The 24,683-nt window shown below is 38.0% G+C and overlaps 2 protein-coding genes across 3 annotated transcripts in view; one reads left to right on the forward strand and one right to left on the reverse strand.

The window, feature by feature from the left end:
* Positions 1–191: 191 nt before the first annotated feature.
* UBA5 (ubiquitin like modifier activating enzyme 5) lies at positions 192–11,857 on the reverse strand. Of its 2 annotated transcripts, none has more exons than XM_075745635.1 (12): positions 11,641–11,857; positions 10,478–10,523; positions 10,296–10,385; positions 8,989–9,098; positions 8,505–8,591; positions 7,201–7,285; positions 6,275–6,379; positions 5,968–6,095; positions 4,574–4,709; positions 4,061–4,136; positions 3,146–3,252; positions 192–2,571 (listed from the first exon to the last, which is right to left on the reverse strand). In XM_075745635.1, the coding sequence occupies exons 1-12, from the start codon at positions 11,784–11,786 to the stop codon at positions 2,488–2,490; spliced, it is 1,200 nt and encodes a 399-aa protein (XP_075601750.1). In that variant the 5' UTR covers positions 11,787–11,857; the 3' UTR covers positions 192–2,487. The 2 variants fall into 2 exon arrangements, with proteins under 2 accessions (XP_075601750.1, XP_075601749.1); XM_075745634.1 differs by having other exon boundaries at positions 10,301–10,385; positions 11,641–11,850.
* A 273-nt stretch (positions 11,858–12,130) lies between these two features.
* The window catches only part of ACAD11 (acyl-CoA dehydrogenase family member 11), a 29,828-nt gene continuing 17,275 nt past the window's right edge, over positions 12,131–24,683 (forward strand). Inside the window, exons 1-13 of the mRNA XM_010309492.2 lie at positions 12,131–12,327; positions 14,561–14,660; positions 14,896–15,021; positions 15,529–15,690; positions 16,150–16,314; positions 17,950–18,097; positions 18,700–18,821; positions 19,865–19,971; positions 20,087–20,210; positions 21,895–21,972; positions 22,362–22,500; positions 22,613–22,720; positions 23,905–24,003. Of these exons, the coding sequence (XP_010307794.2) occupies positions 12,191–12,327; positions 14,561–14,660; positions 14,896–15,021; positions 15,529–15,690; positions 16,150–16,314; positions 17,950–18,097; positions 18,700–18,821; positions 19,865–19,971; positions 20,087–20,210; positions 21,895–21,972; positions 22,362–22,500; positions 22,613–22,720; positions 23,905–24,003 (1,615 nt within the window). The 5' untranslated portion in view covers positions 12,131–12,190. The remainder of the gene's footprint in view (positions 12,328–14,560; positions 14,661–14,895; positions 15,022–15,528; positions 15,691–16,149; positions 16,315–17,949; positions 18,098–18,699; positions 18,822–19,864; positions 19,972–20,086; positions 20,211–21,894; positions 21,973–22,361; positions 22,501–22,612; positions 22,721–23,904; positions 24,004–24,683) is intronic.

A 24,683-nucleotide genomic window follows, 5' to 3' on the forward strand; every position in this document is an offset into this window, starting at 1 on the left:
GACCTTCAATGTTTTATCAGACTCTTAGCAATTTCCAGTTCTGAAATCAGTCAAGATTATAGTCATAGCACTCTTAAGACAGTTGTTCATGTATTTTTAATGTCATGGACATTAAAAAAAACCCCAAAAACCTGTATATCTGGTGTATGTCAAATAATACTTTGATGTAGGAAAACACCTCAAAACAGGAAGCCGGCAGTTTCAATGGAGATTTAATCATACAGTCAAAATATCAACATCTCAATAACATTCATGATACACTGTAAAAACTGAAAGCTTCTTTTATAAGATTGCCAAATAAAGCTGGACTAAACCATTACAATATGTTTTAACTTGTTAGTTCATAACAAAAGAAGTAATAAATTTTCCATTAGGTTTTATAGTCGGGAATAGATTATACTTGTAAATGTCTTTTTTAATGTAAGAAAATACCCTTAAAGCTGCTTTGTTTGATGCTGTTTAGTTTTCAATAATTTTAACCATTGGCATATAAACTCTTCTCAAAGTGCTCTCTAATTATTTCAAATTCTTGTATATACAAGTAGAAAGTCTGAAAGTAACACGAGAACCATTTTGCATACTCTGTAAGCGGGCATATAAAAGTGTATTAATTTGCTTATAAAACTACATGAAGTAAAATGGTGAACAGTTGCCTTTTCTAAAGCTGTCAATCATGTGATAGCAGCCATGTCAGCCAGACAGTTAAGAGTCAAGATTAACTGAGCCGTTGTAGAAATGAGCCCACCATTTGCCTCAGAATCTCCAGAGCTGGGTGCGTTCCACTGTGTCTGGAACACTTTCATTGTTCCCAACAGAAAGGTAAAACCAAATTAAAAAAGTAAGTAACACTTAAAGTGACACTTAAATCAAGCTAAGGTAGACTTAGTGACACAGATTCAAGTATGTACCTTTCTAATGATCCCTTTGTTCTATTTCCCATCCCTCTCTACAGTTCATTTCTAAAATCTGGTTTCTCCAAAACAACTCAATCCAAAAAACCCCCTCTTCCATTCTACAGTCTAATGCACCATACTCAAAGCCTCCCTCGCTAGTTTCAGAGATTATTTTTATGTAAATAATCTAGTGTCAGCTATGGAGGAAACAGGTTTTGAAGTTTGTAACTGTTGCTTTGAAGTGAAACATTTTTAAACTAAGTGTTCATTTAGCTGCCCTAAGAAACAGAAGCACCTCTACGATATTACTTGCTTTTTACATGTTGGTTGGATATTGTCTACCATTACGAGCTGGTTCTGTGGGTTTTTTTAGCACCCTAAGATGAAAATATTTGTGTTGTACTGGAAAGGCTGAAATTTACATTCTTCTAAGCCAAATCTAAATAATGATCAAGTTCTGGATCAAACGCCCAGAAGAGTTAAAATATTTGAAATGGATACTTCCAATTCTGCAGGGTACTGACACTACAGAGTGTGTACATTTACAGGCCAGTTTAAAACATGATAATTTAAAAGGTAAGATGACTGTACTAACATTATTTACAAGACAAATACAGTAGCTCAGCTACTCCACTGCAGAGATTTGCAACACTAAACAAAGTTTAGAGCATCTAATTTTAGCAGCTTTCATAATGCAAATTCAATCAAGTATATTCCTTAATGTAGCCCATATAATAGGGATGGATCAGAATTACAGCTAAGCTTTTAATAACCAACAAAAATACGATATTTAGATTTTTGAAGAGATAGACAAAATCTCCTGTTCTTTCCAATGCTGCTGGTAATTCCTACAGATTTGGTCATGAAAAGCATCTGCCACCTGAAATAGTGGTGTGCTAATATCCAGTTTGCTAGTATAATTATCTACTAACTAAAGACTTCGCTTTGTTGCAGAATACTCAGAGCATTACCACGTGCAAAACATATAGAGAGCTATTTAAGAACAACCAGTAGTAAACCACTGATAAAACCAGGGAAGTTTAAAAAAAAATTCCATCCCAGAGATATTTAAGGCGGATGAAAAAGCTGAAATGTTCTGTTTACTCAGAAAAGGTAACCACAGCGCGATCCATACCAAGAATTTACAGAGACAAGTGCTGGAAAATCAAGAGCAGCAATGAGTGCGGCACTATCATTGGCCCTTGACCTACTCGGTCCACTCCAGCAGATTCATCTTTCATTTGTCCTATACTATATCCTGTTCGTATCACATGATATTGCATATAATGTGGTATGCCTGCTTTTGTTAGTTTATCCATCTCCTTTTATTTCCTACTGAATGTCTGGACACTAGCAATGCTGAGAAATTAAACTTTACAGTAGCACAACTCCATCTGTTAAAGATGTGAATAGACAACAGAACATAAACAAGGTAAGTCTGTTTCCTTTCTGCCCCCGTAACAGTTCCATTTCATCAGAAATGTAAAGATAAGCTTCAGTGGAGGTTTAAAAAAAAAAAAAAAAGAAAAGTCTGATCTTCTCAAAATCCAATGTCAATCCAAACTCCCCAAAGTTGTACTTAATATTTGTTTCGCTACATGTTTCTCATTTTGGCCATGAGTTCTTCTAGGCTTTCTTCACCGTCAGCTACTGTTTCCTCAGTTATCAAATTCTCTTCCTATTAGGAACAGGAAGAAAAAGTTGGCAACAAAAATAGCAAACAAAAAACCCCATACAAATAAGCTTTATTGCCATTATACCACATCATTTTCCTACGACCAAGCACACAATTGCAAGATTAGGCCTCAGTGATTATAAACTTAAATTGTAAACTCTATTCTGACTGGGAGTGAGAATATTCTGGCTGTGATACATACACACTCTGTTCCCCAGGTACGCTAACTGCTCTTTGACTACGTACAGCTTTTACAAGATAAACACGGTAAAAACATTAGTCACCAAAATATCAAATAATAAATTCATGTTTGCTTTCTCTCCCCTGCCCCCAAATGCATTCATTCCTATCACTCAAAACTACATTCACACTAACACCCATATATAGATTTCATAGAAACACAAAACTGGACCATAGAAGACTCCAGTCAAATGTACTGAGGTACGGTTTTACTGGAATTGTTCGAGATGGAATTTTACTTGAGGTTTAAAGGGTAACCAAGCTGGCTTAGATTACAAATTTAATCTATATGATGTATTTAAAAAATAAGCGTATTCATAACGAGTAAATACATTACCTTGTTTGGGATAGTATATGCTACAGTAATTCCTTCAGGAAGCTCAGGGACTGGGCCAGATGCAGCCTTCAGCTCATCTTCTGAAATTTCTGATACTAACTCGATGCCTTTGCATTAAAAGGAATTGAGAACTCCATTAGAAGTTAGTTGAAAAACTTCTTTAATCACCATGTTATCATAGGACAAGGAAAATTGCCGCTACTTTTCCAAAACAGAAAAAAATATACAAGCAGAAAGACGTTTGATTTCAATTACTTCATGCCCATTATCAATGCATAAACGTTTTCCCTTTACAATATGTGAAATGGTTCCATACATGGAACTTCTGGACAAGAATGGCACCTCTCCTACAGGACTTCCTTCTCCTTAACAGTTTAAATCTTACTGTGAGGACACTTGCCAATGGTCAGCTAAGATTATTTTCTGTATCATGCAATCAACAGAACATATATATCCATTCTTGAAATGGTTCTATAGAATGCATTTAATCATTTCTTAAGACAATTATTTCTAATTTAAAGCCCTCAGAGGAATAAAAAGATCTATGGGGATGCCTTAGCCTAGTGGTTATAGAAATGACAAATGCTCTTTAGCTACGTATTTAAAAGGAACAGATAGTGAATAAATAGTGTTACATCTTTCATATCTTCAGACCATCTTTGGAGAAAGTATTTTATGCAAACAGTGCTAATTTTTGCACCTAAAACCTGTTCATTATAGTAAAACCTCATCATCAAGTTGTGTTAGCATTGCTCTCAAAACCTGTGAAAAGCCAGCAGTAAATATGCAGTATACGTTACAAAAAACAGGAATCATGAGAATTCTCATGTACCCTACAGTGTGCTCACCCAAAACAAAAAATTTAATTGAAGCTTGGTACTGGGAACATCATTTCATTTCCAGCTGATTACTTACCCCAGTCATTATCTTCGTGTACTACTTCTTCTTCCTGTTCAATTACTACTTGTTTTGGTTGTGCAGCTTCTTTTTTCTGAAAGAAAAACACAAAAAAATAAACCCCATAATAGTCCAATTTTCAACAACAGCAAAGAAGATCAAATCTAATATTCACGCTTCTTTTAATATTTAATATATGCAGTCACCATTTAGAACTTTATTAGTCATAAAAAGGCAGAATACCTACAAATTTAAAACAAACAAACAATCCATTAATGTTCAAAAATATATGACTGCCAGAAAGGTTGAGACAGATTACTGCAGACAAAAAATAAAAGATTATCTAACTGCATGCAAGCCATTCTGCCTATCTTTTGCTTTTAAGATAATTCTAAGTACCGTATTTTTAGAAACACATGCAATGATCTGAAGACAAGGCTGCTAAAAACTGAAGTAGCAATGAAAGTTTTCTTTTACTACAGATCTGTAGCTTTAGGAATTTAAGAAAGCAAAAAAAAAAATCCTTTTTACCTTATAATTTTCCTGTTGTTTTCTGCAATTTTGGTCACTACATTGTGGGTTTGGCTTCATAGCCATAGTTGGAAAGAAATCCTGCATTGCATTGTAACCAAGATAATAACTCACAGTACCAAAATTTAACAGATATCTAGAAAAACAAACAGAGAAAGCAGGCCCTTATATACAGGTGCAAACCTAAAAATTCAGTTGCTCAAGGATTAATTTTTTCCTCAACTTTGAGAAAACACTGTCTCACTACTAAAGTTGTATAAAAATTACTGGGATTGTCTTAAAATAAGCTGTAGCCACCTGACAACAGTGTAACTGCATCATCATAGAAGCTGGTCCTCTTGCCGTGTAAGCATGTGAGAACAAGTCAGCTACAGTCTCAGAAAAAAAAAAAGAACAAAACAAAACAAAAAACCAACACCCAACAAAAACCAAACCCCCAAAAGATTTAAGTGTAAGCAGTTTTCTCCTCTGCCTTAATCCATTGCTTGAAACATTCAGGTGCCCTGTATTACAAAGGGAGTGTTTTTCAACAGCTAATCAGAACCAGTTTAATCATCTTTATTTTCATCGCCAATATGACCCTACAGTAAAGATTTAAATTGAGCTGCAATGTTTGCATTCTTCATTAAACACTTGTTGCCATGCAATTTTATATAATACCTCTCTCTGCACAGCTGAAAACAGCACTTAATTGTTTGTAGGCACAGTTGCAAACAGTATTTTTATTCTTTCTAAATTTTTTGATAACTGCCAAAACTAAGCTAAGGTTTAAAAATTAGTTAAATAGCATCTTCTTCTCAAAGATGCTTGTAAAAGATGGTACATCATTTTCAAACCAAATACAAAGTTGTTTAAAAGTCTTCCTTGCCGATACATGCAGTTCTTTTAGCAGCTAGAGTCACATGGCAGTACTTTTGGAAAAATATTAAAATATATCATATTGCTATATAACTGTTTTTAATTCACCTCAGGTTTTTAGAATACAAACACTACAAGCTAAATGATTTCTTTTTTGTCCATGTACAAAAGTTCAAAGATGAGTTAGTGCTGTAGCATTTTTGTGTATAATATAGTGATGTCAAATGGGAATATGTGTAAATGCAGAACTAAGGGGAAAAAAAAGTGTGTGTGTATGCAGTAAGAGAAATTTGTAGGAAAACTCTGAAGACTTTTCCTTAAACCTGAAAAGTTCTTTTAAAACCAGCAGGTCCAAAATAGTAAACATGCCAGTGATTCAAGCAGTGTATACTTCAGCCAGGTCCAATGATGCCAAGACCTTTAGGAAATAGGCCACAAACATAGAAAAAGAACCAGACCCATCATTATGAAATGTTCCTTCAGGTTTCTTTCTCTTATCATGCTGTACATTGAATAGCAACAACTCAGTCACTTACTTCAGAACATTTTGTACAAGAATTCCTGCCACAACACCCATAGTTGTAGGAAGACTAGCTGCACAAACTCCTTCTCGTTTTAATGTTTTCTCATCAATATTTGCAGCAACTACAAGTGGAGGAGCACACTGAGGGGAAATAAAGAAATTAAGTTTTAAAAAAGTATTAAAACCACCCCCACAGATCACACAAAATTTTAAAGCTACTCCATCAGCTGTGCCAGGATCACATTCACTAGCCGGCTAGTCTTCGTATTCCCAATCCCACTCTAAAAAACGAACAAGCAGTTCAGCAGAGCACTGCGTACCGCAAAACAAGCAGATTCACCAGGTATGATCAGCTGTACATGTCCTGACACCGCGTTTTCACTCACTCCAGATTCCATCCAGATTTGTCCAAGTTCATTGCAGGCCTTATAAACAGAAACACACACATCAGCGCTGCAGAAGTTTAATGAAAAGAAAAAAACCAAACCACAAAACATTTGTAAGTTGAGAGTGATTAAGCATATTGATCTTCCTGCTTTAAGACAAAAAGGCTATGATCAGAAAAAGGAACATGAAAAGGTAGAATAGAAATTGTTTATCAAAGGACAAATTAAAATTGTCTTCATGAAGCCAGCTGTTTGTGCTTTCCTGAGGACATGGGATTTTTGAACAAATACAGGCATTAGCGATCCAGTTACGAGCACACTACAGAATCTAATTGCACAAATACAGTGTATCTGTGTACCTTCAGTGCACGCAATGTATGGATCAAGTTAGCTGAAGGGTAACAAAGAACATACATTTGGCGTATACCCTACATTGGCTGCTACTATAAAGAAAACCAGTTTGATTAGGTACACAGCTTTAAAACATTTTTAGTATACAAAAAGTCATATGAAGTATACAATTAGCTATACATACAGTTTTTAAAAAGTTTGTAAGATTTAAAATACCAGGCTTTGATAATACCTTTATATAAACAGGAAAGACAGAGAGGCCTTATGTCACTTACTCTTTTACTAACCATTAGCTGCTAGTAACTTAAAAGTCTACAGTTGTATCTATACACATAAAATGCGTTTTATAAGAACTGGGTAAAAGCTCAGATTCTGGTTCCTTAAACCAAGGAGCAAATTTCTTAGAAGATTCTGGATAAGTTCCTGCCTTTTCTCTAGTTCCTACAATTCCTAACATTATTTATAGGAGAAAATAGACTTCCACAAGCTCATGCCTTTGATGGCCTTACCGTGTTAATTGCCATGCGAGCTTCAAAGTTGTCCACGCAGCTTAGAACAAGATCGACAGGCTTCCCTTCCTCTAGTGCACCATTACTGAAATAAATATCAGAAGTTTGTGTGAAATTGCCAGCAGAACAGAACACCAACATGGCAATCAACATGCTGCTTTAGAGTACAGAAGCATATGGAAGGTGTATTTCTAAGAAAACTTGTGCAAATGCAGAACAGGATACAACTAGCATCTTACATCTACAGTAGAAACAACAGCATGCTGAAGCTGGGATTGAAATACATGGGCATTTGTCTTGGTTTTGGCAGGGACAGAGTTAATTTTCTTCCTAGCAGCTGGTATAGTGCTGTGGTTTGGATTTACAATGGGAATAATGTTGATAACACACTGATGTTTTAATTGTTGCCCAGCAGTCAAGGACTATTCAGCTTCTCATACCAGCCTGCCAGTGAGAAGGTGGGGGGTGCACAAGAAGCTGGGAGGGGACACAGCCAGGACAGCTGACCCAAACTGGCCAAAGGGATATTCCATAACATATGACATCATGCTCAGCATATAACTGGGAGTTGGCTGGGAGTCGGTGCAGCTTGGAAATTAGCTGAGCATCGGCTTCAGGTGGTGAGAAATTGTACAGTGCATCACTTGTTTTGTATTATCATTGTCATCATCATGTTCCTTTTCTGTCCTATTAAACTGTCTTTATCTCAACCCACAGGTTTTGGGGTTTTTTTTTTCCTTTTCAATTCTCTCCCCTATCCCAGTGCGGGGAAGAGGGGAGGAGGGAGCAAACAGCTATGTTGTTGTTTTAGCCACTGGCCAGGTTAAACCATGACAGCATTTTAGATTAAAAGAAGTTTTATATAGTATACACTCACAGTACAAAGTATTCGAGAACTGTATCTTTGTACAACATAACTGAAATAACTTTTCCCATTTGCAGAACTTCTCCGTGAGATCCACTAATAACTATTTCTTCGTTCTATAAAGCGTACCTGAAACTTCTCCAGAGAAGTCAAAATATGATCTGATCTGTTTTCTATAATGGAAAAAGCCTATAGGACCTGCAGCTTTGGTTGGAAATCTAAAGATGCACTAATATAAAATATAACAACATAACAGTAGAAATAAATGCCAACTGTAGAGAAAAGGTCTAGGCAGAAACGTCTTCATATATACATATTTCCCACTGGTTTTCAATTGGAAGTCACTAAATTGAAAAAACACCCCAACAATAAAAATGTGAGACCGTACAAACCACACATCAGCAGAAGTTAGCAATATGCCTTTGTTGAGAGATTTTACCTTATTCTATCCATGAAGTGTTCAAAGTTGTCCAGTGTTGTGATGTTGTAGTTATGTACTTCAAATTGAACATCAGGATTAATATTCCTTATGGAGGAAATAATATGAGTCAATTTTAATAAATACAATGGTAACTTGCATTCTACTCCCTAATTTCACAAATGTTGCTACAGTCTTAAGCTTCCAGTCTGAAGTCTAGAACGCACCCATATATGTCAAACATTCATAGATTAGATGAGAAAAAACCCACAAAATATTGAAGTGGCATAGTTAGCAAATTAGCTATACTTAAAAAGTAGACTCACATTAAGGTTTTGGCCAGTACAAAAATATCCTTAAAGTATCAACCATTCCCATAACTATTTTATACTCAAATTTCCAAATTAGCTCATGCTACTTCACAAGTGATTAAGACTGAAACATCCATTTCCTGTAGCAGCATCCTGGGTAAATACATTTTGATACCCACTTCTCTAAGTTATACCTCAAAGTATGCTCTGCTGCTTGCACTTTACTTAATCCAGCTTGATGAGGTTGGAAGAAGAGTCTGTTCATGTTTGCCAATTCCACCTTGTCATAATCAAACAGAAGCAGCTACAATAAAGATCATATTAACATATGTGAATCTCCAAAGACTCTGCAACCAGAGCACTATGGCAAGCCATTTTAAACAACAAAACTCACTTCCACCAGAAAATCCAACCAACCAATCCCCCCCACAGTGCTATTCAGTTCACATACAAAAGGTACCAACATTGTAAATATTTGAAAGACTCAATTCTGACTGCCATTCACCAGGAGCCGATTCATTAAGTCATGAAAACCACTCTTAATAAAAAGCAATCTGTTCATTTGATCTAAACTAAGAATATTCAACAGATTACCTAAATGAACACTTATCACCTCTGTTATCACATTCCTACTTGCTGTTATGGCATTAACTAGAAATGTGTAATTTCTTTCACTTGTCCTGGCATGTAGCTCTTGAAAAACAATTCACTTAAAATACCTACATAATATATGGATGTGTTGATTATTATAAATTCTGCATCAACTGTCCAATGTCCTTGTCTATGCCCAAGATGCTGGTCTTCAAGAAATGTTTCTTCAGAGGAAGGGGGAATAAACTTTGCAATAAAAAATTGCATCACCTCTGTATTAAGAGGTTTCTTAAAGTTCCAAGAGTGAATAGCCAGGCTTTGCCTGGAAATATAAACATCTAAGCCATTCCCCAAATTCCTTCTTTAAAGAAAAATCCTGTTTTATTTACTCTGGAGGTTCTTGTTATCTATACAGACATCAAATTATTTTTAACTGTTGCTAATTTTTTAGGTCTAAGTCTTTCACATGACAAACTAAAGTTTGTGATAAAAATATTTGCTTGACATCTGCTGCATTTCAATTTCATAACTGTCAACTTGTTCTCATAAGACTTAAACGTCTATGCAAGTTACCTCCTCCTTTTTCTTTATCTGTTTTCCTTTTGCAATTATCCAGTCTGATGATTAGATAGGTGGGCTCGTATAAGAGCACGGAGAAGACAAGCATCCAAACAAGAATCGTCCACATGATACAAGATTAAGCCCTAACTAAATCAATTTTACTAGCATAAGAAATATACAGACTTAAGACTTTTCATCTGTGAAGTTTACTTAAGTGCTGTTCTTGAGTGCTTTCTTCATGGTACTTTTTTACTTGGGCAAAAGCAACTGAGAGAAATCAAATCTAACTCTTTATGAAGAAGACTGGTCCATCTACCATAAAGAAGTAGAAGAAGAAAACTCTCATTACCTTACCAATGCCACACCTTGTCAACATTTCAGCAGTCACACTGCCAACTCCACCTACACCTACTACTGCAACTGTAAAGGTACGGATTTTCTGTAGAAAAAAATACAATACAGATCAGTATGTCAAAAGTGGTCCTCACAGGGAAATAATTCAAGGCTGTTTTAATGCAGATAGAATCCTACCTCATAATCTTTGACAATTCCCATTCTTTTTAACGCCATCAAGCGACTACAAAGAAAAACAAACATTATATAAAAAATGCTCTCTACATTTCTAGTAGCAATTTTGCTATAAAAATAACCCCGCCAAGCACCAAACACAAGCCTCCTGTTTTCACTGCAGTTGTGATTGCCAGCTAGATACAGTCTGAATGAGATAGTACTTTCCTATTAGCAACAGCAATAGAGTACTAAACCTGCAGAAATTCATGTATTTAGTAAGTTGGTACGAGTAATGTCAGTGAAATCAGGACGACCCATACTTAGTTTTTTTAAATGAATCCCCAATTTACAGAATGGAAGCCTACACTCTTTTCTTTAAGGAACCATATGGTAGCAGGTCAGTGAGGGCTCTTCCACTGTTTTCTGATCAATTTGAGTGGATTAACTCCAACATAACATTTTAAAAATATAAAATAGCGAACATCAGGTTGTCAGGATAACTGGAAGAATTTTAAAGTAGCATTTTATCCTGCTACTGTGCTTTTTCATTGAAAGTGTCAATGAAAGTACAAGTATCAGCTTCTATTAAAGTGATTAATCCTGAAAAAAATAATGCATCAGATTTCCAGAACTGCTGAGCAACAGAAGCTCAAGGCTTCTCTAAACCAAACTCTAAAATAGGTAAGTTAGAGGAATGAGAATAAGACCTCATGTAATACCAACACCTGTCCCATTTACTGGCAACTTAGCTGAAGAACTCACAGTTTCCTCTCTCTCCCTGTACCGCAAAGCAAGATAATACAAAGTAACCCCAATGTACACCCCTGCCAGCCCAGTCAGGTGGGAAACGAGACCACCTCTCCCCACCTCCCCACAGATCACCTGTCTTCAGCACTGCCCTGACACCCTACTCAGCACACCCAGCCCTACCCCTTAGACCCCCACCTGCCCAAGCCCACCTCCACATGCCTTTTCGCCTTTACCCAGACCCACAGTTCCAACCCACGGCCTTAGACCCCACAGCCCTCCCTCTTCCCCATCCTCTACACCCTGACTCAGCCTCTAGGCCTCTTCCCCATGGCTCAGTCCGGGTCCTCTCCCCATAACCCAACCCCTGTAGGTGCAGCCTCCTCACCCCATAACGCGCCTCGCTTCCCCCCCACCACCCCCCGCCCCGGCCGCACCTGTACGGGTTGGAGTCCGTCACCTCCGGGCTCATGCTCTCGATACGAGCCCGCGGCGCCCGCCGCCCGCCCTTCTCCCGGGCCAGCTCCTCCTCCAGCTCCCGCACACGCCGCTCCAGCTGCTCCAGCCTGCTCAGCTCCGCCATGGCAGCGCCGGCGACACCACAGCGACACGTCTCCCCCGTCCGAGGAAGCTTCCGGGAGCGGCAGGGAACGCCGTCCCCTGCTCGCGCCGACGCCTCAGGGAGCGTTCCCACGTCGAGGGGTCTCCTGCCGCCCGACAGCGGGCAACTAGCGGGCTCTGGCGATGACTGAGGGCAGGTGTCAGCCGGAGCGATAACCTACCGGAAGCCGCTTTCTTCCAGAAGAAGCCACCCGACTCCAAGAGCCCCGCTGGCCCGTCGCCGGGGACCGCTTTCCTTGCCGGACCAAGCCGCCTCCGGTTGCCTCGGCGACGCCGGGCCAGGCGGGGCGGGGCACGACACTTCCGTCAGTAGCGTAGCGGCGCGGTGGGCGGGTGTGGGGCGTACACCGTCGGCGCAGTGGGGGGATGGCGGCGGAGCCGGGCACCGGTGAGGTCCGGCGGCAGCACCGCTTCGACCAGGGGAGTTTGGAGCGGTACCTGTGCAGCCACCTGCCCGGCTTCCCTCGGCAGCCTGCGGGGGCTCTGGCTGTCAGGCAGTACAGGTAAAGGGTGGGCCGCTCTCCTGCCCCGAGACCGCCTGTGAGGGGCAAGCGGCGGCCTCCATGGCTGTTGATGTGGGCCGTTGACATGAGCTCGTGGAGCGCTCTGAGGCTCCGAGTCTCTGTGGGGTGAGGAGAGAGGCCGCGGCTTTGCTCGCTGCCTGGCAGGCAGGAAAGTTGGGCAGAGTTAGGGCCCTTTGCCCTGGTGACGGTGGACAGCAGCCATTGAAGCTGTCCCTTGGATGGCTGGAGAAGTCAAAGTTCGTGGTGGTGGTGAAGATGACCTTTGGTACAGGCAGATCCCGTGGCCACAGTTGGCTGTCTGCAGGCAGGCTATGTGTTGGGTGGACTTCCCACTGTCCTCTGAAAAACATATATTTGGCCCTCTGTGGTGCACTCTGTTGGAGTATGTGCGCAATTGTTTTATTGCCTACTCATAAATCTCAAGTCATCTGATTGATCTTTAATTGCACAGCAAATAATAATGCTCAGAAGCACATACATTGCTTAAGAAATTTAAAAAGCTGCAGGCTATCACCAGGTAAGCAAATCCGTGAGAACAGTATAACGCTGTGCTGAGATTCCCATTAACACCCGGAGACCAATGCATTGCACCAGTGAGGTGCTACACCCAGGCTTCAAAGCTGGTGTTGCACAGAACATGTAGTTTATTTGCATTCAGCAAATTAGTGGTGTGGCTGTGTCACTTCAGATTGGGAGCTGACTATTAGAAGTTAAGTTATTCTAAAATAAGCGTTCCATTGTAAACATGACCTCAACTACTTTATCTGCAGCTGTCACTAAGAAACAGTAATCAATTTTTCATTGTATTCTGATGCAAGTATAAACCATCCATGGAATCCTCAGCTGTACTCTAATCCTCATATGTACTTCAAGAGGCAACAGGCACAAACTGGAAGACAGGAAGTTTCATTTCAATATGAGGAAAAAATTCTTTACTGTGAGGGTGACAGAGCACTGGAACAGGCTGCCTAGAGAGGTTGTGAAGTCTCTTTCTCTGGAGATATTCAAAACCCGCCTGGACACGATCCTCTGCAACCTGTTCTAGATGATCCTGCTTTAGCAGGGGGGTTGGACTGGGTGATCTCCAGAGGTCCCTTCCAACCCCTACTGTTCTGTGATTCAGTTGAGGAGACTTTAGGAGGAGCCTTGAGAGAGTAGCTAATAGTAAAATCTGCTAAAATATTGTCAGTATTTATGCTTTTGCTACTTTATTTGTCTTGTGATGGCACTTCAGGGCTTCAACCAATCTTAATCTCTGTTGTGCCAGGCAGAGTATTTGTCTGTGCAGTATATTTGTTAAACTATATTACAGACTATGCCCTACCTGCCTCAGGGCAAATGGAAATATTGTGGGAAGCATGAGGACAAAAGTTCACTTGATTTTGATTTTCCAATCAAAATCTAATTAGTTGTCTAATCTTTTATTGGACTAGGTCAGAATGTGTCTTAGAAATGATCCAGAATGAGGAGAGGAAGGCACATAGATTGGCACAGAGCCTTGAGGAAAATAAGGATCAATGACCTCTGTTATGATATGATGGACAAGGTGTTATGAAGGGTTTAACTAGGTTGTCCTTCTCTTTTACACATGTATGTGATTGAAATGTCTTATTTCTATGAATCTTTGTCTCTGCAACATGCATTCTTTAAAATTTTACAGTTACTATAGGCAGTCCCTTAAGTATAGCATACGTATGTGATGATCAGGGTAGCATACAGTGGGGCTGGGTACTAGAATCATCAGTTATTTGGAGAGCTTCCTCTATGCTTACATTGTTTAAAATACAGCTCACCATAGGACAAATACAATTATGGGCTACTGTGAATTCTGCTCTGTTTATTTTCCTCCAAATTGGAAAGCTTTAAAGTTAGTATCTACTGCATACCTTGATGTCTCTTTAGGGAGGAGAGGTAAATGCTGTCTCCATTTCACAGGAGAACAAATTGAGTATCTGCAACCTCTCCACAGTGAAAGAAGACATCTTTCTTATAGGTAGGAATAGAACTTCTGACTTCCAATTTTGTAGGCTATCACTTGCATCCTTGTAAGACTATATTTGAAAAAAAATCCAAAACTCGTGAGAAGAACCCTTTCCTCTGTCTTCCATTTTGTTCAGGACAAGTCACAGTGCATTTTGCATAATTTCTGTTAAAAGTTTGCAAATTTGTAAGTACTTGAATTCATAAATAATTATAATCTTTCTCTTTGTAGCTCAGGCCAGTCAAATCCAACCTTTTATCTTCAGAAGGGTGGGCAGGCTTACGTGCTCAGGAAGAAGCCCCATGGCCCCCTTTTACCTCAAGCTCACAAGGTAAATAATGTTCTTCATCAAGCTCCAAACACTTTGTATTGCAGATGGCCAAGTGCTATACACAATGGTGCAGCACGGTGTTGAATGTGTCCAGAAATGCAGTGAATTGCTGGATCATTTCCAATTTTCTGCGCTATACACGTAACTAAATATTTAAGAGGATACATTGTCATTCACTGTACTCATTTGTGTGTGGGAGCTTTTAATTGAACCTAAATTTCTGTGTCCTCTTCAGGTTGATAGAGAATATCACGTGCAGAAAGCCTTATTTTCAGCTGGATTTCCAGTGCCTGAACCCCTGTTGTATTGCAGTGACGTTTCTATCATCGGAACAGAATTTTATGTAATGCAGCATGTGCAGGTTGGTTCTCCAATGTGAGAGATTTTTTTCTTCTCCCTACTATATATTAAACTGTTTTTAAGGAGACTGCAAGTGAATTTCTTTGGATTGTTTGCCTCTCTGTACGTACAACCCACTCGTTCCCCCTGCCTGCCGCCCCCCCCCCCAAGGTCTTCACTGATATTTTTTCTGGAAGTTAACTATTAGAGACAATACAGTAACATTTTTTCCTGCTTCTTTCAAGCTTGAGGATATCTGGATTGAGTGCTCTAATTCAGTCTTTCATCTACTGAATATATCTGTTATTTTAATTGCTTTCCAATAGATATCCTGTATACTGATGATCTGAGATTACTGTGAATCCCCTCATCTCTCCTGGGCAAGGAATAAAATAAATGAGGAAGGAGTTTTGGATTATGTTGGGAGTGTTGGTTCACTGCATTTGGTTTTGCTCCTGAAACGTATAGCTTTACTTCTCTTCATCTGATGCGTACGTGCCACCAAAAATCTGATTTATGATGTTTCTAGGGTCGCATCTTCCGAGATCTTTCACTGCCTGAAGTGGGCCCAGCAGAGCGTTCTGCTTTGTATATTGCAATGATAGAAACTCTGGCCCTGTTGCACTCCCTTGATTTACAGTCATTGGGTCTCCAAGGATATGGTAGAGGACCAGGGTACTGCAGAAGACAGGTACAGCTCTTCAAAAAATTCTCTTGTTTTGTCAAGTCTTTGAAGATATATTTGATTTGCAAGCTGAATTGTTTATTATTAGTGACTTGTAAAAGTAACCATCATATTTTAGCTATTAAACATCTTCACTTATACTGTTCACAAATAATTGAACTAAGGTTACTACTACATTCAGATCAATTCTGTAATGCTATACTCAGGGAATGATATTCATTCACTTTTGGAATACTATTAGGTTTGGGCTATGTAAATAGGATTGAAATAGAAAACAGAGGTAGTCTTCATTACATCTTTTGATCTCACAGTTCACATTTGCAAATGCAAAGGTACTGGGTTTTACTGAATTTACAGGTAATATGGTAATAGTCAAAGCCCAAAAGCAGGTGCTTCAGAATTTTGTGCTCTTGAAAAACTTGTAAATCAGTTGGAAAATCTGTTGAAATGTTTGTATTTATTTAGGTATCAACTTGGAAAAGACAGTATGATGCAGCTGCTCATACAGATATTCCTGCCATGAACAAGCTGGCTCAGTGGTTAGCAAACAACTTGCCACCTGATGATAATGAAGAAAGCCTGATTCATGGAGACTTTAGAATAGATAACATCATCTTCCACCCAACAGAGGTATTTGAAACATATTTGTACGTGTTTAGTAGTTTTTGCTCCTCTATTTGTTTGTACTCCTGCCATGTCATGGGACACTCACGTGTTTTAGCGCATGAAACATCTTTGAAAAGAACAGTAGAGAACTTAAGTCTTCTCTGTACTCTGTGTATAGTGTTTAGGTATCTAATACAGTCCTGGTTTTCATTGCAGGAGCTAGTTACTCAATTTATTCCTTAGCTCTAGCCTCTACTTCATAGTCCAGGAACAAACCATTTTATATACATAAATCCTATAGAAGCCACTGTAACTTACGGACATACTGAAGGCTTAATTCATTAAACTACATAAGCATCTCATCCAAAGCCTGATGAAATCTGTGGTATGGCTTCAATTAACAACAGCTTCTGGAACAGGATCTGAATGCATGGTATGTGATGCTAGTGGAAGCAAAGAAAAATCTGCCAAAGCTGCTTAGTTATGGAGCGCATGTAGATCACAGAGACCCTGAAAGTTCCTCATTCATCTTTAGGGAAAAGGAAGAGATTTTTCCTAGTTTGTGGAAATAAATGTAGTTACCTATTTATCAACACAATTGCATTTTCATTATTTTTTTCCATGCTATTTGCTGTGTTGCAACTGTAAGATATGCCTGGGATTTGTGACTAAGACTCTGCAATGCCTGCTTCACAACAAAGCAACAGATCCCAGAGATTCCCATTGCTGTGCATAGATCAGTTGATAGACAATGTTTGCAGGCTTAAATGTGCTGATTGACTCCCTGAACAGAGAATCTGACAGTCTCAGGGACTCTCACAGCTGTTCCTGATGTAGTTGAAAGAACTGACCAAACTGTACATAGGTAATTTAAAGAATCTGTACAAACTGTTCCTGTATATGCAGGAATGACCATGTAGGAAAGTCTTTTGCACGTAGTTCAAGTAGCCATGGATTGTGAGTAGGCTGGGGGGGTCGTTCAGAATGACAGGTAAACCGGATTATAAAAATTCATCAGAATGACAGTTCGGGGAGTCTCAGTCCATTGAGCTGAAGGCACCGTTACGAGGATGCTTGCAGCAGAGGCTCATGTTACTATCTGGGCACTGATTGGCTGTCCTGTTTCAGAAATTCAATTCCCAATTGTAAGTGTTACTCTATGCATAATATTGTGATAAATGATTTTTTTTTAGTGCGTGCTCTGTCCATGAGTATTTGTGCAAAAGGACTACGCAGCAGTATCTGTCCAACAGGACTAGAAACAAAAAAACCCCACCAAACCCAACTGTCAATACTACTGTTCTTTAGGATATTTTAATTCAATCATATTTTGACTAGAAGAGTTTAGAAGTTTCTGACAGGAAGAACACTACTCAAAAATGTAGAATTTAAAACAGATTTTCATTGGAAAAATGCCTGGGTTTCTGCCACTATGGGAACGTTAATTTTCTGCAAATTCTTATATAGTGCTAAAAGGAACTGGTTTTGCTGTAGACAGGTACAGTGCACGTTCTTAATTTTAAGCACATAGTAACCGAATAAAGCTGTTGGATATGATAGTGACCGAATAAAGCTGTTGGATATTAAGTGGGTTGTGCATTTGTGGATGGAGAGAATTTATCTTCTAGCATTCACTTGAGGTTTTTATTTTTATTTAAGGCCCGTGTTTTGGCAGTGCTGGACTGGGAACTTTCAACTGCTGGTCATCCTTTAGCAGATTTAGCGTATGCCACTTTATTCTACTTTTGGCCTACATCTGTTAAGGATGTAGGTCAAGGAACTGTCTTGAGTTTTAAAGACACCATAGGTATGAAACTGTAATCTTTTTGTTGAAACCAATTCTAGGGTTGATTTCTATTTGATATGTTACCTTTATAAACAATAATAAAAAGTTCAATTAATAAGCACATCATTTTGCACTTGGAAAGAACTTTTCCATGGTTTTCTTCATTGTAAGAAACATACTGATAGTGACTTTTAAGGTAGTCCTGTTTTCATAAGCTGTGGCTTATCCACAGTATGCTGTATGCTGCTTCTGTAAAAGTTTATTTTGAACTTTTCTTAGAGATAATGGAAGAAAACTAAAATTTACATATAAATTTGTCTTTTAAAAAAACAAACAACAACAAAAAAAACCCCAAATCCATGGTGAAATTAATTTCCTTCCTGGAGTGGAGGCGGGGAACAGTAGGAAGTGTTATGCTTATCTGGAATTCTGGGAGCTCCTATTTTCTTTTGGCTCTCCATATCACACTTAGGTCATGAGACACGATAAATCATATTTTTTACTATGTAAACAGAATATCTCATAAAGCTGAAAAGCTCTACAAATGTTTGAAGAATAAGGTAAAAAAAAATCATAGAAAATGTTGACTATTCTAAAATATTCTGTTGGTTTTTTTTTTTTAGAAACGCCCTCATTTGAAGAACTGGTTTCCATTTACTGCCGCTGCCGGGGTATTAGCACTACTTTATCCAACTTTAATTTTTTTCTTGCTTTGTCATATTTTAAAATGGCAGCAATAGCCCAGGTAATACACTCCTATTTGCTGAAATGTCACATATTCTTATTATGAGTATTTTGTAGTTTAATAATACTTGTTCAAAATATGAATCCTATTTAAAAAAATAACTGTAACCGTTGTATATCAGTTTGTTCCTTTAGAAGCCATATCTTAGATGCTTATGACCGATAACTATCTAGGATAGAACTCTTGCCACATGAAGTATATTGCATTAGATATAGCTAACTTCTTAGGAAAGTAGTCTAAAAAAGAAGAAAATGTGGATATGTGGATTTTTTTCTTATTGATGTTCCAATATGCAGGCAATTTTGGCATTACCTTTTTGGACTCTAACTGATTTAAATCCTGTATTACAGAGAAACAAAGATCTCTCTAAGTTTCTACAGCTCTCATTAAAGTAGATAATAGGATAGATAAGTAAGATCCATTTGGTGCCACCCACGGATGAAAAAGGGTGTGTTGTGAACTGAGCTTATTATGAGCATAGGAGGCCAATCTTGAGATGTGATTATAGGAGAAAATAAGTTTCATTGATTCATTGTTAACTGTTTAATTAGATATTCAACCATTGTAAGGCATAAGTATATTTTTATGAGTTGCAGCATGAGATCAGCATAGCAAATGTAGGATGAACTACCTGGTATTAATTTGGAGTAAGAGTATATATGTGGGTACTTAATAGAGTAGTGGATAATAATCATATGTGTATATTGTTGTCAATTGGCTTAAGGGACAGGCTGGGCTTGCTTGCAGTATAATGTGCAGATGTATTTTTTCTTTTTCTTTTTTCTCTACTAATTTTTGTCATTTTCATTTAGTTTAGTTTAGCTGGGAAATGTTTATCATCTCCTGTGCCTCAGGCATCTCTGTTGTATCAGAGACCAAAACCAGTATCAACATATCCCAGTAAAATTTGTCTGGGTGCTCATTTTTTCCTGTTAAGAATATGTGCATTTGTTACTTTTATAGTTGAAAAAATCACCAATCTAATAAAAGAGACAATTTTTAAGTGCGTAATTATACCATATATGCCTTTCTTTTGGTTTTAGGGTGTATATGCTAGATATCTCATTGGAAATGCTTCTGCAGAGAACAGTCATGAATTTGCTAAGATTGTGAAGCCTTTGGCAGAGAGAGGGTTAGAGCTCTCAAAAAGGTAAGAGTGGTCTAAACTACAGTCAAAGGCAAGGCAAAGCAAAGCTTTTGCAACATCTTTGCTTGTTTAAATGCCTGTATAAGGCATTGTTATTGCATTGAATGTTGTTCGTTAGGTCATCTTTCAGCAGCACACATCACAGCGTTTCTGGAGAGTTGTTCCATCAAAGTAGGAAAGGTCAAGAAATTCTGCTGAAGGTCAAGCAGTTCATGAAGCAGAACATATATCCAGCTGAGAAGGTAAAAGCTTTTAGTAAGCCTACTTATAAATGAGCATTTTATGAGTAGAGTTATAAAAACATAAAACTTTGTATAGAAGTCATGCCCTCCTGTATTTTTTTATCTTTTTTTTCAACAGCCTTATTTTCATGCAGTGATGTTTGTGGCATTGCAATGTATTAACAGAAATCATTATAGTCTCCATAATTCTTTTTGCAGAATTAAAATGTTGTATTCATTGTTAATGAAAGCTGTGAGTTACTTTTTAAACTTTTTAAAGTTTAAGTAGTTTTTTTTTTAAAAAAGAGATACTTTTTAAAGGTATTTGCCAAAGGTATTTTATTAACAAGAACAGAACTCTAGAACTCTTACTAAATGCAAAGATGCTTAGTTAAAAAATGGAAACTGCTGCTTTTAACCATACAAAGTTGAATGTTTCTCTTTCTTGCCTTATTTTTTAAGGTATGACTTTTATGACAAAAATGTGATTCCATAATGTATTGACATAGCCTTATTCCTGAGTATATCTAATACCAGTGAAGGTTTGAAATCAGATAGTGAAATATCCACAGAAGTCCCTAATTAGTGGAATGGAAAATAAGATTAAGTATTTTACTTCTTAGCCTAGAGAGATTAGATGTTTTCCACTTAGAAAATTGGTTCAACTTTTAGCCTCATGCAACCACCTGTAGCAGAATTGGGTTTTTCAGCATTTTGTTTGTTTTTATTTTTTCTTCTACGAAGTCAGGCAGAAGTGCAGAGGAGATATTAATCTAAAAGATTAATGCATCTGCCTATCACAAGGAGAGGTTGAGAGCAGAAAGTCTTGATATGCAAAGTTTCTTAAAAGTCTTTTTGTAACTAGTTGTGGATTGTTCAAGGAAGCCTTGCAATAATTAATGTACTTGCATGAACCACAACAGCCATGGAAGTTTTGCAGATGAGTAGCATTGTGCTTGTAAGTTATTTCTGATAACAGGGATTGTGAATCAGGACTTGTAAATTCTACTTTGGAATTTGTCTTATTGTGTGATTTTTCAGAAGAGGGCACTACTTTTATTCATTCTAAAACTAGTTTTGGGCCAGCTTTGATGAAGTGCTGGGCCTTATTAAAACATACTTGTGAAAATACTAGGATTACTAAATGCACAGTTTCACTTAGTACTAATCACTGGGGCTTGGAATGACTGTTTATATAATCTGTTAAGGAATTATTATGACAGGAAAAAAATTATTCTTTGTATTTTTTCTCAGTTAAAAAAATTAACTGGCTTATGTATCTGAGCTTTGTGATGGGAAACTTGAATCTTAAGTGTCAGTACATTTGCCTTTATTTGTTGTTTTACTTTTGAATTTATGCTTCTTGTGTGTACTGTTAGTCACAGTTACTTACACAGTTACATCAGAAAACACTGACCTACTACCATCATCATCAAATATGTTAAACCATTCCAAACCATTTCCCTGTATGCAATAAGGTACTAATTGGGGTCATCTCCATGACACATTTAAAGTCTTGCAAAATTAAGAGATTGCAGTTTGATTTTGAATTCTATTTTTAATTTTATAATGCAACCAATTATATAATAAAAACCTTTGTTGAATATGTTTTAATTGGTTTCTTGGGGTGTAGTGCTGGAATGGACACCATATTGTTACATGCATTCTTAATTTAAACAAGCATCTTTTTAATTGTTTCTCCAAGGAAATAATAAAATACTATGCTGGACATGGAAATACTGAGGAAAAATGGAAGAAACCACCGCTGCTTGAGAGACTGAAGGTATGGGATAATAAATACTCTTTAGTGCTCTAGCAGTGAAAGAAACAGGCACTGATACAGAACATAAGAAAGTTTGGTGTACGCTGCTGGAGAAGTTACTCTGCATGGAAAGAAACAGCATGAGGAACAGTGTAAGGAAAGGAAGAAGGAAGTGTATGAAAGGAGGTGAGAGATACAAATGAGAGAGGAGAAAAGCAAGAGTGAGTTCTGTGAGGGATATGTCTGAACTTTAAGTCAAAGACTGTACCTGTTGAAAATAGCTGTTGAAAAAAGACATCAGATAGATCAAACAGTATGTTAGGCAGGAAGGAAGAAAATGGGCAACAAGCCAGAATTTAATTATATTTTTAAGATTTATTGCTAATGTTTTTCTCCGATTCTTTCAACAGGAAATGGCCAAAGCAGAAGGTTTGTGGAACCTTTTTCTCCCAGATGTCAGTGGTCTCAGCCAGCTTGACTATGCGCTAATAGCTGAGGAGACGGGGAAATGCGTCTTTGCTCCTGAGGTTTTCAACTGTCATGCACCAGGTTAGCAGCCCTATCCCATAACTACAGCACTGAGAGTGTGGAGAAGTTGGGCATCTTATACCTTACAAGTTGCGTGTCTCAAGAAGTAAACATGACTGCTCATTCCTTACAGACACTGGAAACATGGAGGTCCTGCACATGTATGGGACTGAAGAGCAAAAGAAAGAGTGGCTGGAGCCTCTCCTAGAAGGGAAGATCAGTTCTTGCTTCTGCATGACAGGTAAAGTTTTCTCCAGAAGAAAGTTAGAGGCAACTGGCAGAAATTTCACATGGTGTATGCAAAAAGTACAAAACTACAAGTTGTTATGTGTTAATGAATTAATATAGAAATTTTCATGGTATCTGTGAATGTATTTGAGTATGAAATCATGTATGAGATGTGAGTGCAAAGTAAAGCAGTCTTGCTGCCATTCCCCGATAGTTACCATTCTTCATGGTTACAATAATTAGTATTTGCTTTCCATATATTTTCAATTTATTTTTAGTACTAGTAAAATACATTTTATTGTACCAAATGATTTACAATAGAACTTACCCTTTTTTGTAATGTCCTTTGGGCTTCTCTAGAAGCATACATGCAGGTACAAGTATGATTATTGTGATTAACATTGTGGAGTTTTGCAGTATGTCACGGGTAGAGGTTTTACGACATAACCTGAACATATGATATACTTGCTTTATGTCTGTAGTTCAGCATTATCTTAATTTTTGCTCTTGAAAGCTTGTAGCATTCAGCATCTGTGGAAGGCCTGGCTGTTGATGTAGGAATGTAGCTTTTGAACATGTGATGTCAAAATCTTGATCTTTCTGTGTCAGCAGGAGTTGAGAGGGCTCAGTCTTGCAGAGTTGGACCCTTGTTTTGCAAATTCTGTTTCATTGTGTTCACCAAGAGGAAAGAGATGTTTTTGCTTTAAAGAACACGGTCTATAAAAAAAAGTTAAGGGTGAAAGGAGAGAGGAAGAATCTTTCCTGTTCCGAACAGTGATTGATGACATTTTGCTGGCAACTGCTTTGTGTGACCTATTTCATAAACCATCACAAAAGTAGTTTAAATCTCTTTATTTTCATTTCAGAAGAGCGTAGGGGAAAAAAAAGGCTGAGGAGAGATATGACTGTTATCTATAGGTACATTTAAAAAGAGGGAAGGGAAGGAAGAAGGCTGTTGACTATAAAAGAGTAGCCTGAGCCCAAGAAGTAAGTTTAAACTGGCTGTGAATAACAAGTTGTTAGAAAATAGAAAGCCTTCGACCACCAGCAGACCAAGGTTCTGAAAACAGCTCTTCTACTGGAAGTTGAAGCAGTGTTACTGCCAATATAGTATATCTAGATCCCTATATTTGTGGTGGTAGTACTACCTGTATATTTAATCTAGTGGTTTGTTTTGGGTTTTTTTCTTTAACACAGAACCTGATGTGGCTTCAAGTGATGCCACCAATATGCAATGCAGCATTGAGCGTGATGGAAACAGTTATGTGATCAATGGCAAGAAGTGGTGGAGCAGTGGTAAGTACGGAAACCCAAAGTAAGAATGGTTAAGTCTAAAATTCTTTCCAAGAACTGATAAAACAAAAATATTTGTGCTCCATTTCTGAGATGGAAAATTGCCTTTTCTTGGGTAAAGGCAGTAGAATGTAAAACAACAGAAAGACGTGAATTGAGCTTTTGTTCTATGAAGTAAAGACCAAGACTTAAATCCAATTTGGTGGTTTGGGCCCTTTTTGGAACCTCTGAATTTTGTTCACAGAATGAATGCAACTGTTGTTCTTTAAACATTGCCTCTTTCCATCAGGTAACTTACACGTTTATGGCCATAGCCTTTAAACTTTGTTTTTATGAAGCTGTCTTTGGCAGCTTGTGTGTGAGGTTTGAGTATACTGTGTAGTTACAGTAAAATTGAGCTGCTAAACTAGCCTGTGATGCTGTAGGACTGACTCTTACATGTAATGTTCTTATACTGTAGTTCCCAGAAAAATCAATGGATTAGACTGTAAGTGGTAAATGTCCTCGATATTATAGTACCATGACATTTTTACTGAAACATTCATGACAGCAACTGGAAAACCATCACTCCCTGCGAGTTTGGAAGCCAGCTACATAAACCGAGTCTAACTGGAGTGAAACTTGAACATTTCGTCTATGTGCCTTTGAGTGTGGCAGCTACCTACTAATACACGCTTGTGCAA

The sequence above is a fragment of the Balearica regulorum genome, chromosome 2 (genome assembly GCF_011004875.1).
Source record: "Balearica regulorum gibbericeps isolate bBalReg1 chromosome 2, bBalReg1.pri, whole genome shotgun sequence".
Taxonomy (NCBI): Eukaryota; Metazoa; Chordata; class Aves; order Gruiformes; family Gruidae; genus Balearica; species Balearica regulorum.

Excerpts from the sequence above, each read along its gene's own strand:
- UBA5 (XM_075745635.1), bottom strand. The coding sequence starts at position 11,786 with ATGGCGGAGCTGAGCAGGCTGGAGCAGCTGGAGCGGCGTGTGCGGGAG. Across the intron at positions 6,380-7,200 it reads CTCGCATGGCAATTAACACG|GCCTGCAATGAACTTGGACA; the intron begins GTAAGGCCATCA and ends TCTGTTTATAAG. Across the intron at positions 6,096-6,274 it reads GTGAATCTGCTTGTTTTGCG|TGTGCTCCTCCACTTGTAGT; the intron begins GTACGCAGTGCT and ends ATTTCCCCTCAG.